Source organism: Onychostoma macrolepis, chromosome 02 (assembly GCF_012432095.1).
Source record: "Onychostoma macrolepis isolate SWU-2019 chromosome 02, ASM1243209v1, whole genome shotgun sequence".
NCBI classification, from domain to species: domain Eukaryota; kingdom Metazoa; phylum Chordata; class Actinopteri; order Cypriniformes; family Cyprinidae; genus Onychostoma; species Onychostoma macrolepis.
In genome coordinates, this window is record NC_081156.1 from 162,970 (window position 1) to 180,535 (window position 17,566).

The following is a 17,566-nucleotide window of genomic DNA, read 5'->3' on the forward strand; positions in this document are numbered from 1 at the left end:
TTAAGTTGTATGTCATTTTAAATTTGATAAATAGTAGTACATTTGTATAATTTTTTTTGTTCTGTTTTTTTGCTGCAGGTAATTCCCATGTTGCCTCGACTTCTGTGTGAGGAGCTATGCAGCTTGAATCCTCTGACTGATCGACTGACATTCTCTGTTATTTGGAAGCTTTCTCCAGAGGGAAAGGTGTGCCAGATTACAGATTATATGGGCCCTGTGCATTTCTGTGGGTGCCCACACTCCTTTCTTACATTGAAAAAAGCAATAAGTAAAATTTTGCTTTTTTTTTTTTTTTTTGCAAGTAAAATTTAAGTATGGAATCTACTTAACTAAGTTATGTAACATTAGCCAAGGAAATAAGTAAATTTAACGTGGCCAGTTAGAGTTTGAGTAATTTCTACTTAATTATTTTAAGTTTACTCTGCAGTACTCAAATACATTTTACTCAGTCACGGTTTGTAAACTTTACTCAAACTATGTAGCACTGAAAAAAAAAACATGCTGTTAAAGCATGTGGTTCACTTACAAACATGCAAGCAAGTAGACAGCTTATTCTTTTTAAGATATGTCTACTCGGTGTAGTTATTACCCAAATTAACACAAAGACCTCAATACTTGGTACACAATACACAGTGATGGTAAAACAGTGACACAATACACAGTGACGGTAATGAGTCATTTTGAACAGAAAATTTACTTGCAGATGTCTCGAAGCAGCAAGTTACTAAACCTAACGACATCAATTCAAAAAAGTTCAAAAAGATTCAAAAATCGATTTAAAAAAGTGCATCGGATACAAGTTGGCATTTGTATCACTGTGCATCATTTCTAACAAATTTGCATCAGTAAAAAACTATTTATGTATATATAATTACTAGTAGATGTGCTATACTACTATTTAGAAAGTGACCAATAATTTGTGACCCAATTTTTATATGTAGATTGATTTCTCCTCTCTAAACTGTTTCTCAAGCGTGTTCTCTCATCACCACTGCTGTTACGTGAATATGACGTATCACAACATATTCACATATTAACATTATTCATTTGGCTATTGGTATTGTGCACTTGTTCTTAGTTGAAAACAATTCTACCAAAGCATGTTACGCATGCCATATATTTACTAGTGTGTTCTTCCGGTTCCTGTCTGTTGTGCTGCTGAGAGGTTTGCAACTGTAGCTCCGTGTAGCTTCGCTTTTCTGTGGAATCTTACTTTCACTCTCTGTTGTTTAAAGTGATAAAATATAACTTAATTCCCACCATATTTCTGGTATTATCTACCAAACTAATCTAACTAATTTGATCGTTTGCTTTTTAAAACAGTGAGTGCAGCGTGTTAGCATTTGTTAGCCGGTTAGCTTGTCACTCGCGGTTCCATTCGCATTTCTATTCGCATCTATTATTGTTTTCTTTTTTTCTCGCTCCTTTTCATTTCTCTCTCGCTCGGTTTTTCACGAGTTCATCAAACAACAGTGAATCATTCATCAACAGTGAATCATTCATCAATCACGGTGAGTAATGGCTTCTTCTCCTGCTATTGTTGTTTGCACCACTTGCCACATGTATAGTTTATCTCTCTCTGTCGGCGATGAGTAGGGATGTAACGGTATGAATTTCTCATCACGATTATAGTGACCAAAATTATCACGGTTATCAGTATTATCACGGTATTGTTAAAATGTGCTGAAGATGTTCAAAAAGTACTAACACATAAATCACTTCAAGTTTTATATTATTTAAAAATCAACAAAAAACAAATAAAATGATTTTTGTTTGCATAATCACTAAAACAATAACGTTACTAATGATGTTCGGATTTTAAATAACAATTTGACTGACAAAAATTTAATAGCATGTTCAAATATCTAATGTAAATGTTCAAAATAAGTTCATTAAACCTCACATTTCAGCCTTTAAAGAAAAAGGTTGTCAAAATGATAATTGATTAATAAATGACTATATGTATTTTATCTGTTCCATAAATAATTCTAGATAACTTATCCAAATTGTTTAAATGTGTAGAATGTCAGAGCGCCTGACATCCTGGCAAATTTAGAAGTGCTGGCTAATGCTAAATGTAAATTCAGTAAGATTATTCACGTTGGCGCTAATGATGTTCGACTTCGCCAGTCGGAGATCACTAAAAATAATCTTAAAGAGGTGTGTGAACTTGCAAATATGATGTCAGACACTGTAATATGCTCTGGTCAGCTCCCTGCTTACCGGGGTGATGAGATTCATAGCAGACTGTCGTCACTCAGTGGCTGGATGTCTTAAGTGGTGCCTGCAGAATAACATAGGTTTCATAGACAATTGGACGAGTTTTTGGGGCAGACCTGACCTGTTGAAAAGAGATGGTCTTCATCCCTCCTGGGTTGGTGCCGCTCTTCTCTCTATAAATATGGCACATAGTCTTAGAGTTCGTACTTGACTAACTGGGGCCCAGGTCAGGAAGCAGACAGACTGGCTAAACCGACCATCTGCTAGCCGCCTCACGTCACAGAAGTCAGTTAATTTTCAGCACATAGAGACTCATTCACCTAGATATCACACTATAGAGACTGTGTCTGTTCCCCGAACTAGAAAATCCAAAAAAACGTCCGTAACAATTTAATTGATGTTCAACAAATAAAAAATGTATATAATACAGAGAAACAAATTATAAAGCTTGGCTTACTGAATATCTGGTCCCTTTCTACGAAAGTGCTTTTTGTAAATGATATGATCACTGATCATAACATAGATGTGCTCTGTTTGACAGAAACTTGGCTAAAACCAGATGAATACATTATTTTAAACGAGTCTACCCCCCAAGATTATTGTTATAAAAATGAACCGCGTCCAAAAGGCAAAGGGGAGGTGTTGCTACAATTTATAGCAATATTCTCAGTATTTCTCAGAGGGCAGGCTTTAAGTACAACTCATTTGAAGTAATGGTGCTTCATATAACATTATCTAGAGAAACAAGTGTTAATGATAAATCCCCTGTGATGTTTGTACTGGCTACTGTATACAGGCCTCCAGGGCACCATACAGACTTTATTAAAGAATTTGCAGATTTTCTATCAGAGTTAGTGCTGGCTGCAGATAAAGTCTTAATCATTGGTGATTTTAATATCCACGTTGATAATGAAAAAGATGCATTAGGATCAGCATTCATAGACATTCTGAACTCTATTGGGGTTAGACAACATGTCTCAGGACCTACTAATTGTTGAAATCATACTCTAGATTTAATACTGTCACATGGAATTGATGTTAATGGTAATGAAATTCTGCAGCAAAGTGATATCTCAGATCATTATCTAGTCTTGTGTAAACTCCATATAGCTAAAACTGTAAATTCTACTGCTTGTTACAAGTATGGTAGAACCATCACTTCTACCACAAAAGACTGCTTTGTAAATAATCGTCCTGATTTATCTCAATTCCTCAGCATATCCAACAGCACAGAAAAACTTGATGTAACAGAAACTGTGGACTCTCTCTTTTCTAGCACTTTAGATACGGTTGCTACTTTACGCTTAAGGAAGATTAAGAAAAAGAGTCCAACACCATGGTATGAGCACACTCGCGCCCTAAAGAGAGCAGCCCAGAAAATGGAGCACAGCTGGAGGAAAACCAAAAGGTATTTCGTAGAGGTATTTTGTATTGCTTGGCGGGAAAGTACCTTATCCTACAGAAAAGCATTAAAAACTGCAAGATCTGATTACTTTTCGTCTCTTTTAGAAGAAAACAAACATAACCCTAGGTATTTATTCAATACAGTGGCTAAATTAACAAAAAATAAAGCATCAGCAGGTGTTGACATTTCCCAACAGCACAGCAGTAATGACTTTATGAACTATTTTACTTCCAAGATCGATACTATTAGAGATAAAATTGTAACCATGCAGCTGTCAGCTACAGTATCGCATCAGATAGTGCACTGTAGATCCCCTGAGGAACAATTCCACTCATTCTCTACTACAGGAGAGGAAGAATTGTATAAACTTGTTAAATCATCTAAACCAACAACATATATGTTAGACCCAATTCCATCTAAACTACTAAAAGATGTGCTTCCAGAAGTCATAGATCCTCTTTTGGCTATTATTAATTCGTCATTGTCATTAGGATGTGTCCCCAAAACCTTCAAATTGGCTGTTATTAAGCCTCTCATTTAAAAAAAACAAAACTTGACCCCAAAGATCTAGTTAATTACAGACCGATCTCGAATCTCCCTTGTCTGTCAAAGATACTAGAAAAGGTAGTACACTCACAATTATATTCCTCCTTAGAGAAAAATGGTATCTGTGAGGATTTCCAGTCAGGATTTAAACAGTTTCATAGTACTGAGACTGCTCTCATTAGAGTTACAAATGACCTGCTCTTATCATTGTGATCGTGGTTGTATTTCTCTATTAGTGCTACTGGATCTTAATGCTGCGTTCGACACTATCGACCACAACATTCTTTTGAATAGACTAGAAAACTTTGTTGGCATTAGTGGAAGTGCATTAGCATGGTTCAAATCGTACTTATCTGACCGCCATCAATTTGTAGCAGTGAATGAAGAGGTATCATATCGATCAGTATAGAGTACCTCAAGGCTCAGTACTAGGGCCGTTACTTTTCACGCTTTACATGTTACCCTTGGGAAATATCATCAGGAAACACGGTGTTAGCTTTCACTGTTATGCTGATGATACTGAGCTCTATATTTCTTCGCGGCCCGGCAAAACACACCAAATTGAGAAACTAACGGAATGCATAGTCGATATAAAAAACTGGATGACAAGTAATTTCTTACTGCTAAATTCTGAAAAAACAGAGGTGTTAATTGTCAGACCAAAAACCCCCACATGTAATATCTTAGAACACTGTCTAACACTTAGTGGCTGCTCTGTAAATTCTTCGTCATCAGTTAGGAACCTAGGTGTTCTATTTGATAGCAGTCTTTCTTTTGACAGCCACATTTCTAGCATTTGTAAAATTGCATTTTTTCATCTCAAAAACATATGTAAATTGAGACCTATGCTCTCAAAGTCAAATGCAGAAATGTTAATTCATGCATTTATGACCTCAAGGTTAGATTATTGTAATGCTTTATTGGGTGGTTGTTCTGCACGCTTAATAAACAAACTCCAGATGGTCCAAAATGCAGCAGCTAGAGTTCTTACTAGAACCAGGAAGTATGACCACATTAGCCCGGTTCTGTCAACACTGCACTGGCTCCCTGTTAAAATCTTGTTAATTAACTTATAAAGCCCTGAATGGTTTAACTCCTCAGTACTTGAGCGAGCTCTTATCGCATTATAGTCCTCCATGTCCACTGCGTTCTCAAAACTCTGGCCGTTTCATAATACCTAGAATATCAAAATCAACTGCAGGCGGCAGATCCTTTTCCTATTTAGCGCCCAAACTCTGGAACAATCTACCTAGCACTGTTCGGGAGGCAGACACACTCATAATAACATAAGAAGAATGGCATCTACGCTAATATTAGTCTGTTTCTTTCTTATTCTGAGATATCTGTAGCCGTTCGATCCAGTCCGTATCCAGATCAGATGGTTACTGCAGTCACCCGGATCCAGTCTGTATCCAGATCAAATGGTGGATGAGCACCTAGAGATGACCTCTACAGCCCTGAACGTCAGCGGAGATCAGGACACCTAGATGAACCCCAGAGACAGATCCCCAGTGAAGACATTGTCACCTAGACGGCCATCGGGATAAGACCTCAGGAACCAGATGAGTCCTTTACATAATCTGACTTTGCTGCAGTTGGAATTGAACTGCTGGTTCATCTGGTCAGAGGAGAACTGGCTCCCCGACTGAGCCTGGTTTCTCCCAAGGTTTTTTTTCTCCATTCTGTCACTGATGGAGTTTTGGTTCCTTGCTGCTGTTGCTTCTGGCTTGCTTAGTTGGGGACACTTAATTTGAGCTGGACGATGACATCACTGAATTCAACAATGAAATGCCTTTAACTGAAAATTGAGTGTTTAATCTTGTCATTTTACATTATTGACACACTATTTTTCTATTTTGATATTGGAAAGTTGCTTTGACGCAATCTGTATTGTTAAAAGCGCTATAAAAATAGAGGTGACTTGACTTGACAACACTACGGAGACCAAGGCGTGTCCTCAGAGTCACATAGTAGATTAACATGGCTGTCTGTCTGAACCAAAGAAATAAAAGTGAATTTTCTGTAAAATGTGGAATTGCATAGCATCATATTTTTGTGTTGAATTGAATCAAAATCAAATCGCACTGCATCATAATAGGGGTGAATCATATCATATCACATCGTATCTGTAGCTGCTTCGTATGTATCTTTAATGTATCGTATTGTTGGCTATGCATCGAGATGCGTATCGCATCAGCCTCAATTATGGAGATGCACATCCCTAGTAAATACATCTCGAAAACAATGAAAAGATTAGCCTTATTAATTATTCATGCCCAAGTGCATGATGGGAACAACAGGATCATAACTCTGATATTTACTTATAGGATCTTTGTAAACAAACAATTCCAAATAAATTTAAAAAATGCTATATATATTTAAGTTCAAGCTTTAAATTCTACAAGCTTAAATTGAGTACTAATATAGAATTTACTTGGTTTTTTTTGTTTTTTGTTTTTTTAATTCTTACCTGAAATAAATTAATGTAGAAATTACATTTGTTTTTCTGAAGTATTTTCTTTAGCACAAAATCATTTTTAGCAGTGTAGAGGGCCTCCTGTTGTCACAGGGCCTGGCAATATTACCATTTGTCCATCTGTGATGACAGCCCTGTCTCAGAATAATCACCCCGTTTCATTTTAACCTTTATAGCATTTTTTTTCTCTGTACTCTCCAGATCCTGAGGGAGTGGTTTGGCCGAACTGTTATCTGTTCCTGCATTAAGATGAGTTATGATCATGCTCAGAGTATGATTGAAGCTCCTGACAAGCACTTCAGTGCTGAAGAGCTGCCACCCTGCTCCCCGAGCCACAGCATCCATGAGATACAAGAAGCCATTCTCAACTTGCACAACATTGCCAAACAACTCCGAGCCCAGCGCTTTGAGGGTGGAGCTTTACAGCTTAACCAGGTCAGACAGACCAGACTTCAGTCTGGACATTTACTGTACCATCAACGGGTTTCATTTTACTGAAATACACACTCATCTCCGTGGTCACACTTTATTGTTCTCTCTTCATACTAAAATGATGCTTTGACATTAGTTCCAAAAATTTTATTTAGCAATTTTTTTTTTATATTATACAAGTCAGGTTTAAGTACACATGTGCATCTCAAATTAGAATGTCGTGGAAAAGTTCATTTATTTTAGTAATTCAACTGAAATTGTGAAACTCGGGTATTAAATAAATTCAATGCACACAGACTGAAGTAGTTTAAGTCTTTGGTTATTTTAAAAAACCCACCAATTCACTATCTCAACCAATTAGAATATTGCATAAGACAAATAAAAAAAAAATGTTTAGTGAATTGTTGGCCTTCTGGAAAGTATGTTTATTTACTGTATATGTACTCAATACTTGGTAGGGGCTCCTTTTGCTTTAATTATTGCCTCAATTCGGTGTGGCATGGAGGTGATCAGTTTGTGGCACTGCTGAGGTGGTATGGAAGCCCAGGTTTCTTTGACAGTGGCCTTCAGCTCATCTGCATTTTTGGTCTCTTGTTTCTCATTTTCCTCTTGACAATACCCTATAGATTCTCTATGGGGTTCAGGTCTGGTGAGTTTGCTGGCCAGTCAAGCACACCAACACCATGGTCATTTAACCAACTTTTGGTGCTTTTGGCAGTGTGGGCAGGTGCCAAATCCTGCTGGAAAATGAAATCAGCATCTTTAAAAAGCTGGTCAGCAGAAGAAAGCATGAAGTGCTCCAAAATTTCTTGGTAAACGGGTGCAGTGACTTGTGTTTTCAAAAAACACAATGGACCAACACCAGCAAATGACATTGCACCCCAAATCATCACAGACTGTGGAAACTTAACACTGGACTTCAAGCAACTTGGGCTATGAGCTTCTCCACCCTTCCTCCAGACTCTAGGACCTTGGTTTCCAAATGAAATACAAAACTTGCTCTCATCTGAAAAGAGGACTTTGGACCACTGGGCAACAGTCCAGCACTTCTTCTCCTTAGCCCAGGTAAGATGCCTCTGACGTTGTCTGTGGTTCAGGAGTGGCTTAACAAGAGGAATACGACAACTGTAGCCAAATTCCTTGACACGTCTGTGTGTGGTGGCTCTTGATGCCTCAGTCCATTCCTTGTGAAGTTCACCAAAATTCTTGAATCGATTTTGCTTGACAATCCTCATAAGGCTGCGGTTCTCTCAGTTGGTTGCGCATCTTTTTCTTCCACACGTTTTCCTTCCACTCAACTTTCTGTTAACATGCTTGGATACAGCAATCTGTGAACAGCCAGCTTCTTTGGCAATGAATGTTTGTGGCTTACCCTCCTTGTGAAGGGTGTCAATGATTGTCTTCTGGACAACTGTCAGATCTGCAGTCTTCACCATGATTGTGTAGCCTAGTGAACCAAACTGAGAGACCATTTTGAAGGCTCGTAAAACTTTTTCAGGTGTTTTGAGTTGATTAGCTGATTGGCATGTCACAATATTCTAATTTGTTGAGATAGTGAATTGGTGGGTTTTTGTTAAATGTGAGCCAAAATCATCGTAATTAAAAGAACCAAAGACTTAAACTACTTCAGTCTGTGTGCATTGAATTTAATACACGAGTTTCACAATTTGAGTTGAATTACTGAAATAAATGAACTTTTCTACGACATTCTAATTTGAGATGCACCTGTATGTATTTTGTGTTTTTATTTGCAAGTAGATGGATTTGTAATTTTTTTTTTGGATAGTGGATATACAGGTTTACTGTAATGTGTGGGTGATTTCACTACTGTTGGTCAGTCTGTAGAATTGCTGAAAGACTAAAGATATGAAGAGTTTATTTGCAAAAACCGCTAAACACAGCTTGAAAAAAAAAAAGAGCTGATTGCCGTGCATTATTCTCCACATATAGCGCGATCTGAACGCGTTTTTGTCAAAAAAGCCGGTATTTTCCACTTCCAAGGCATCGCGAGTTCACGTTTTACTGCAGAAGCCGACATGCACCCTTGTTGTTTGTGAACAAAAGCCGATAAGTCCATTTTAGCGAATCAGCGCACTGCATTCAGGTCAGGTGACAAGGTTACTTTCACTTTGAAAAGACGTGCTAGCTGAGAGGAGTTTCGTCAAAGCTGACTAAAAGTGATCGAGGATGGATCATTTCGACGAACTTGATGAACCTGTGATATTTAAAATAAAAGCTGAAACGTTTTCACGGAACCTTGCAAAAGCAGAGTGTTACAATGGTGAGGGAAAAGCTCTCTCTCTAAAAAGCTTGTAATCACATCCATACAGATCACAGTTGTGATCACAACAACAACAATGTTTGCCAGGCATCTACATTGTCATCTGACGAGATTACAAAGATTAAACAAGTGTTTTATTAAACTCTAAAACATGAAATGTGGAGTTCCCTGTCGATACTCCATTCAAGAGTATCAAGACGCATATGGGGAAAAAGCCTTTTTTCTCCTGAACTGAAGCCTTATTCAATCACGCAGTGAAACTGCACGACTATTGGTTTGTGCAGTGTGCAAAAAACAAACCAATGGGTTGGCAGCGGAGCTGCACGAGCCTATGATGACGAAGCCCGCCAGAATGGGTGGAGCCATCTGGCTATATAAACGGCCATTTCGCCATAGGATCCTCAGATTTCTTCTCCTTCAGCGACGACGACTTTGTCTCCGCTGATCCCAGAATAATCCCCCAATTACCATTTATTTATACGCTTGATGTCATGTGAGACAGTACTAAAATCCATAACAAAATACGGTCGTGTGGAGCTGTTCTTATTGCTTTTCTTTTTGAGTAGATCATCCTGTTGTAACAGTGTCACTTTATCCAAAGTCTGATCGACCACTCTTTTTTGATAACCTCTTTGTTTAAAACGATATTTCATATCCATAGCCATACGATTAAAATCGGAGACTTGATCACACATCCGTCTTAATCTTTGAAATTGACCCAGTGGAATGCTTTCTATCAGATGTTTCGGATAAAAGCTCTTTGCGTGGAGGATGGTGTTGTGGTCTATATTCTTTTTGAAAAGAGAAGTATGTAAATGTCCCTCTTGATCTTTAAAAATAGTAATGTCTAAAAAATGTATCTTATCCTGATTATATTCGAGACTCAACTTAATGCATGTATTAATGTCCTTCAAAAATCATACAGATGTCATCAATATATCTGGTCCACCATTTTATTTTTGTGAAGAAAGGATTAGTCTTAGCATTAAATACAAACTCCTCTTTTTTTGTTAAATTCCTTTTCAATGATTTCACATCCTTCTTAAAAAGTAATTTTACATCATAATTGGCCTTTTTAATAAAGGTATTGATGTTTGGATTCTGAATTGGAGGCAGAAAGAAAGATTTTGGGGATCCCTTGAGGGTTCTTGATTCTCTGTAATGTAATTCAGACAAAATCATTTATGGATGTAAGAAAACGTATTTAATTAGATCCTTTATTAATTGTAAAAGTACGCATGTAATTTATAGGCTTCAATGTTCCTGTAACTGTTTCTATGTGGGCCAGACTAAATGTTTGAATAAAGGCCTTTTAACATTTTTGAACCAGAAGTGCCTTGGATCCGTTTTTTTCTATAGATATATTTTTGAACCCAACCAAAGAGCACCTTCTGGGATCATTAAATGGAGGTCCTTTCAGCAAGTAGCGCTCCATGATCTTTTCCTTGAATGATTAATAAGTGATGTTAATATTTTTATCGGCAATGGACGTTGGCATCGTCTATCGGCCCAACCCTAATGTGTGTATATAAAATGTAAAATCTTCTCCACCACATCCCAGACATTCTTAGTGGGGTTTGGTGGCCAATCAATTTGTGAAAATGTATCACAATATCACAATATGAGATCACTGAATCCTGGCATTTTCATTTGGCATATGCCCACTGCCATCATGGAAGAAGAAAATCCATTCATGGAAAAGCCCAGTCACTCAGTACATTCAGGTAGTCAGCTAACTTTATTTTATGCACATCAATCTGAAACAGGGTAAATATAGACTTATCAGACCACATGACCTTTTTACATTGCTCCAGAGTCCAATCTTGGTGCGCCCCAGCAAATAACTTTTTTCCCCCAGTGAGCCTCACTGAAAAGTGCTTTTCTTAAAGGTCCCCTGAATTGCCTTGAAACACGCAGCATTATTCTATGTGGTGACGTAATTTCAACTGAAACAGGAAAATAGGGCGGGACAAAATGGCCAATAGCGTTTTGCTTATCTTATCTACTGAGCCGTTGAGCTCAGTAAAGCCGCATTTGACAGCCACAGTCTTAATAGATTACCCCCTAAATTCAATATGAAACTCTTAGTAAAACAAATTAGTGATCATAATCATGCTGAGGCTGTGTAGTTTTAAAAGTGTTTAATACATGCTTGCTTGCGCATATGATCCGCTCCGTGTGATTGCGTCTCTGGACTGGAGCCAAAGTCTGGATCAGACTGTGCGAGTTGCCGCGATTCGCGTGACAACGCGAAACCAGACCTCATTTGCCCCAGTCGAAAGCATATTTACACTGCCTGAATCGTTTCCTGTCGCCTACATTGTGCACTACTTGCCATTCACTGTACAGGAAATACTTCACTGTGAACAAGTGACTGATCTCATCCGCAGCTTCAGCGTCTATTTATAGTATAGTGTGCTTCGGATTCTAGAGAGCATTTGATTGATCAGAAGTTTTGATGAGAAGCTGAAGGACGAGGTGACGTCAAAAAAGTCGTTGATCCATTTTGGCTGAAGTGACAAACTGCAAGCTTTGAATGCTTATGTCTTCTAAATACGAATTTTGTCACTGTTTTGGAGCGCACTGGCTTATAGATAACCTTAAGACTATACATATTGATACTAACACCCAAAAAACTTTTTAATTTTGATTTCATGGGGACTTTAAAGCCTTGTTTATACTTTCGCCTGGCTCCACACCACGGATCTTCCGTTGACTGCACATGCACCTCCTCAAATGGACAGCCGTTGTTTGTAGTACACCTGACCAATTCATACTACAAAATAATCAAAGAATCATGTAGAACTTGAACCTTGAGATTATTATTTGTGACATTAAAACAAAATATATGGATATATTTTAACATAACATATGTATAAAAATAAATTAAAGAACAGTATCTAAAATTTGTCAATATTTCAAATGAATTTAATGTTCATTTCATTGACAGTTTTATTAAACATGGACCTTTGCTTTTATTAAAAAGGCTCGTTTCTGCTGTTTTAGGCTCAATTTGCGCAAATTGGGTGTTTAATGTAAATGTAATTGTCACTTTTACAATGTCAGGCAATTATGCTTTTTATGATGTTGCTCAGTGTCCCAAACAGATCCTTTGAATATCATTTGAATATTGCCACAAACTTGCACATTTTATCAAACCCAGCAATTAGATCTCATTGGACTTCATTCACTAGTATTACATACCCTTGGATTGATGCAAGTGAATCTGGATTATTCTAAATGACAATAATGCCTACAGTAATTTTCATGAAGCACTCTGCTAACTCCTCCTCTATGTTTGGTGATCTGTTTTAATGACAGTAGCATTAAAGGTTGCGTAATCAGTTTGTTGTTATTTTCTGGTTATAGATGAAGCTATCTTTCACCCTTGATAAGGAGTCCAGCATGCCTCAGGGCTGTTACGTCTATCAATATCAGGACAGCAACAAGTAAGAATGCACACAAAAGCTGTTGTTATGACTCAGTTCAGTGTGACCATTTTACAAAACCCACAGTCAATGTAAGGCTTTAGATAAGAAACATGCATGCCCTCTGTTTTGTTCAGGTCCATCATTTTTCTGTTTGTAATTTCTTAGTGCTATTGAAGTGGTCAAATCTGGTCCTTATAATGCACAACATGTGCCCTGAACACCTTCGTACTAGGCTTTTAAAAAATGAATCCCATGCCCTATAATTAGGGTTGCAAAAAGGTGGAAAATTTCCAGTAAACTTCAGAAATATTACAGAAATTTTGGAAACTTTCCAGGATTTTTTGGAATCTTCTGGGTATTTCTGGAAAGTTTACGGAAATTTACCGGAAATGTTCCGCCCCTTTGCAACCCTACCTATAATATAGACTGGTGGAGGAGTTCATGTTGCTGGCAAATATAGCGGCTGCCCATCAGATCTACCACACATACCCAGAACTGGCCATCCTGCGTAGACACCCACCACCCCAGAGCAAGATGGTAGATGACCTGCAGGAGTTCTGTGACCAGATGGGCCTTGACATTGACTTCAACTCATCCGGAGGACTCCATGTGGGTATTTCAAACTTTTTTTGATGTTACAACGTAAACAAACAACACGGGCAAATTGACATCTGACTCAACTCACCTTTATTTATAGTGTTTTATACAATACAATGTGTTTCAAATTGGCCTCAAGGGATAAACTGGAAAATAACAGAATCAATGATTCATACTACTTTAAATATGAAACAAATTTAAATTTTGCTATAGAGAAGCTCTTATTCAGCTCAAGTCTGTTCATTGTTGATTCAGTTCTGTTCTACTCTGTAAGGTTGCTCATATATGAGGCACAGATTTGATTCAGCTAAGCTGCTCCACAGAATGCAATAATTATTGAGCTCAAGTCAGTTTTATTTTTATTAAATTCAGTTTAATAACAGTGTTGATGTTGCAAATTGCTCAATTATGAAACTAATCCTATTCAGCTGTAAAGCAGCTCGATAGACGACATTAGTTCCTTCATCCAGCTCAATTAAATTCAAGTTTTGTTCTCATCTGATAGTGACAGTGTAGTCAACCTGACACAATGTAACAAACATCCAATGTCAAATAATGGTTTTGTCCTTACTGGAAGTGGAAGTTTTCTTTCTTAGTTCACATTGTTTTGTTCCAAATTGGAGAAAAAAAAAAAAGGTGTTTGTCTTTTTTTATAAAATCTTTAATCTAATGTCAAAACTTTCACCACATGTGAAACAGTGCATTTGACTGATGTAACTTAGAATGCATGGGCCAAAATGTTAACCTGTAGCCAAATTGCTATTTGGATGTTGTTTTAGGATACTGTTACAGATTATGTGGCCTTTCTAAAATCTTTGTAATACCCTACAGAAAGTGTTACTTTTGGGATATCAAATTGCTATTGAAGAACAAAAACATGCCTTCCAATTTAAAATCAAAGGCCTCCTTAAAAGTGTATGCCAAAATGTTAAAAGAAAGAAAAATGAATTGGAGTTTTTACTTCTAGAACCAGATTGTTGCATTCTTAAAAACTAGGCTTGTTGTCTATCGTTAGTCATTGTTGCAGGACAGAATTTTTGTATGTGCGTGTGGTCCAGGTATTCCCCATGTTGTGTGTTTGTGCTCACTAATGTGTGTCTATTGTTATGACAGAGGAGTCTGAATGAAAATCTTGGTAATGATGAGTATGCAGCTGCCAGGAAGGAAGTTCTCACTCACATGTGCTCCAGGGCAATGCAGGTGAAGTTGTGCACCTGTTATCAATATTTTAAATATACTTTCTGTTCTTCCATTCTGCTATTTTGCTGTATATTTCCACCAGATGTAGAGCAAGAAAATATTCTCTCATATTTCAGATTTTTAGAAATAAAGCAGTAGTGGCCTCTGCTGAACATCTTGTGATCTAATCAGAATTATTTGATGATGTGGTTCTGTTTAGATGGCGTCGTATTTCTGTACTGGAGCTCTGAAAGACGAGAATTCCTTCCGTCATTATGCTCTGAATGTTCCTCTCTACACACACTTCACTTCACCTATACGACGCTATGTTGATGTCATAGTGCACCGTCTACTGGCCTCCTCCCTTAGTGAGTTACTCTACTGTTAAGTGGTTGCATGTGGCTAGTAGTTGACTCTGCTCCAGCTCCACTAGGGGTTTTCAATATCCTGCTGCCTGTTCTCTAGTGAGATCCATACTACACTTCCACTATGCAACACTTCCACACTCTGGACTGGAATGCTGTGAATGGAGTCAACACTGTGAACACTATTTAGCATGTGCAGGAAGATGATAATGAGGATGTGACTTTTGTTGACTTAAGTTTGTGTTTTAGATTATTATTGTGCTGAAAGATGAAATTCCTTAATGGAGGCCTCCAGATTTTGTGCCAGAATGTTCTGGTATTTGCCACGATACATGTTTCCTTCTATCTTGAATACCTCCCTAGTCCCAGCTGAAGAGAAGCAGACCTTTGGAATGTCATTAATGGTGCCCCATTGTTTCCACTTGTTGATGATGGCCTTCATAGTATTCCATGGCACATCTAATGTTTTAGAAATACCTTTATACCCTTCTATTTAGTACTACTTCACATTGAGATCCCAATACATCTTTGTGGGCCATGGCTTCAGTAATAAACAAAAAATATACGATGTAAAATAATTTGATTTTACATGAACAGAACTACTTCTAGTGGTAGTTTTAACCACTTCTCTCCAGTCGTCAGTCTGCTGAAATGAAGAGGCGGTGAGGAGGTGTGCTCAAATCAAGCTCCGCCCTCTATTTTTATTTAGTTTTTTTTTTATTATTCAATATTCGATTTAGTTCATAAAAGCATTACAACTGGTCGCAACTTCGAGTTCATACATACTTTAAGTTCATTGCTTAGTAATGGTTCTATCTGAAGCCTCATACAGGTGCATCTCAATAAATAAGAATGTTGTGGAAAAGTTCATTTATTTCAGTAATTCAACTCAAATTGTGAAACTCGTGTATTAAATAAATTCAATGCACACAGACTGAAGTAGTTTAAGTCTTTGGTTCTTTTAATTGTGGTGATTTTGACTCACATTTAACAAAAACCCACCAATTCACTATCTCAACAAATTAGAATATGGTGACATGCCAATCAGCTAATCAACTCAAAACACCTGCAAAGGTTTCCTGAGCCTTCAAAATGGTCTCTCAGTTTGGTTCACTAGGCTACACAATCATGGGGAAGACTGCTGATCTGACAGTTGTCCAGAAGACAATCATTGACACCCTTCACAAGGAGGGTAAGCCACAAACATTCATTGCCAAAGAAGCTGGCTGTTCACAGAGTGCTGTATCCAAGCATGTTAACAGAAAGTTGAGTGGAAGGAAAAAGTGTGGAAGAAAAAGATTCACAATCAACAGAGAGAACCGCAACCTTATGAGGATTGTCAAGCAAAATCGATTCAACAATTTGGGTGAACTTCACAAGGAATGGACTGAGACTGGGGTCAAGGCATCAAGAGCCACCACACACAGACGTGTCAAGGAATTTGGCTACAGTTGTTGTATTCCTCTTGTTAAAGTCACTCCTGAACCACAGACAACATCAGAGGCATCTTACCTGGGCTAAGGAGAAGAAGTGCTGGACTGTTGCCCAGTGGTCCAAAGTCCTCTTTTCAGATGAGAGCAAGTTTTGTATTTCATTTGGAAACCAAGGTCCTAGAGTCTGGAGGAAGGGTGGCGAAGCTCATAGCCCAAGTTGCTTGAAGTCCAGTGTTAAGTTTCCACAGTCTGTGATGATTTGGGGTGCAATGTCATCTGCTGGTGTTGTGTTTTTTGAAAACCAAAGTCACTGCACCCGTTTACAAAGAAATTTTGGAGCACTTCATGCTTCCTTCTGCTGACCAGCTTTTTAAAGATGCTGATTTCATTTTCCAGCAGGATTTGGCACCTGCCCACACTGCCAAAAGCACCAAAAGTTGGTTAAAAGACCATGGTGTTGGTGTGCTTGACTGGCCAGCAAACTCACCAGACCTGAACCCCATAGAGAATCTATAGGGTATTGTCAAGAGGAAAATGAGAAACAAGAGACCAAAAAATGCAGATGAGCTGAAGGCCACTGTCAAATAAACCTGGGCTTCCATACCACCTCAGCAGTGCCACAAACTGATCACCTCCATGCCACGCCGAATTGAGGCAATAATTAAAGCAAAAGGAGCCCCTACCAAGTATTGAGTACATATACAGTAAATGAACATACTTTCCAGAAGGCCAACAATTCACTAAAAATGTTTTTTTATTGGTCTTATGAAGTATTCTAATTTTTTGAGATAGTGAATTGGTGGGTTTTTGTTAAATGTGAGCCAAAATCATCACAATTAAAAGAACCAAAGACTTAAACTACTTCAGTCTGTGTGCATTGAATTTATTTAATACACGAGTTTCACAATTTGAGTTGAATTACTGAAATAAATGAACTTTTCCACGACATTCTAATTTATTGAGATGCACCTGTATTCATTATATCTGTGCCGTTACAGACTGTGGACCACCATTGAGTCTCTCATTAGAGGAAGTACACAAACTGGCATCCCTCTGCAACGACAGGAAAACTGCTTCAAAGAGAGTCCAGGAGTTGAGCTCTGAACTTTTCTTTGCTGTCTTTGTTAAGGTATGTATCATAGAAAAAAGATCAGGATTTATTTTTCATTTGAACAGCTTGCACATAGGGTAAAAATCTTCT

At 37.9% G+C, this 17,566-nt stretch overlaps 1 protein-coding gene across 3 annotated transcripts in view; it reads left to right on the forward strand.

The window, feature by feature from the left end:
* The window catches only part of dis3l2 (DIS3 like 3'-5' exoribonuclease 2), a 163,866-nt gene that overhangs the window by 125,818 nt on the left and 20,482 nt on the right, over positions 1–17,566 (forward strand). For all 3 annotated transcript variants that reach the window (XM_058755132.1, XM_058755140.1, XM_058755150.1), the window contains 7 exons: positions 79–186; positions 6,849–7,082; positions 12,730–12,809; positions 13,217–13,400; positions 14,502–14,588; positions 14,788–14,935; positions 17,364–17,494. In XM_058755132.1, the coding sequence (XP_058611115.1) occupies positions 79–186; positions 6,849–7,082; positions 12,730–12,809; positions 13,217–13,400; positions 14,502–14,588; positions 14,788–14,935; positions 17,364–17,494 (972 nt within the window). The remainder of the gene's footprint in view (positions 1–78; positions 187–6,848; positions 7,083–12,729; positions 12,810–13,216; positions 13,401–14,501; positions 14,589–14,787; positions 14,936–17,363; positions 17,495–17,566) is intronic.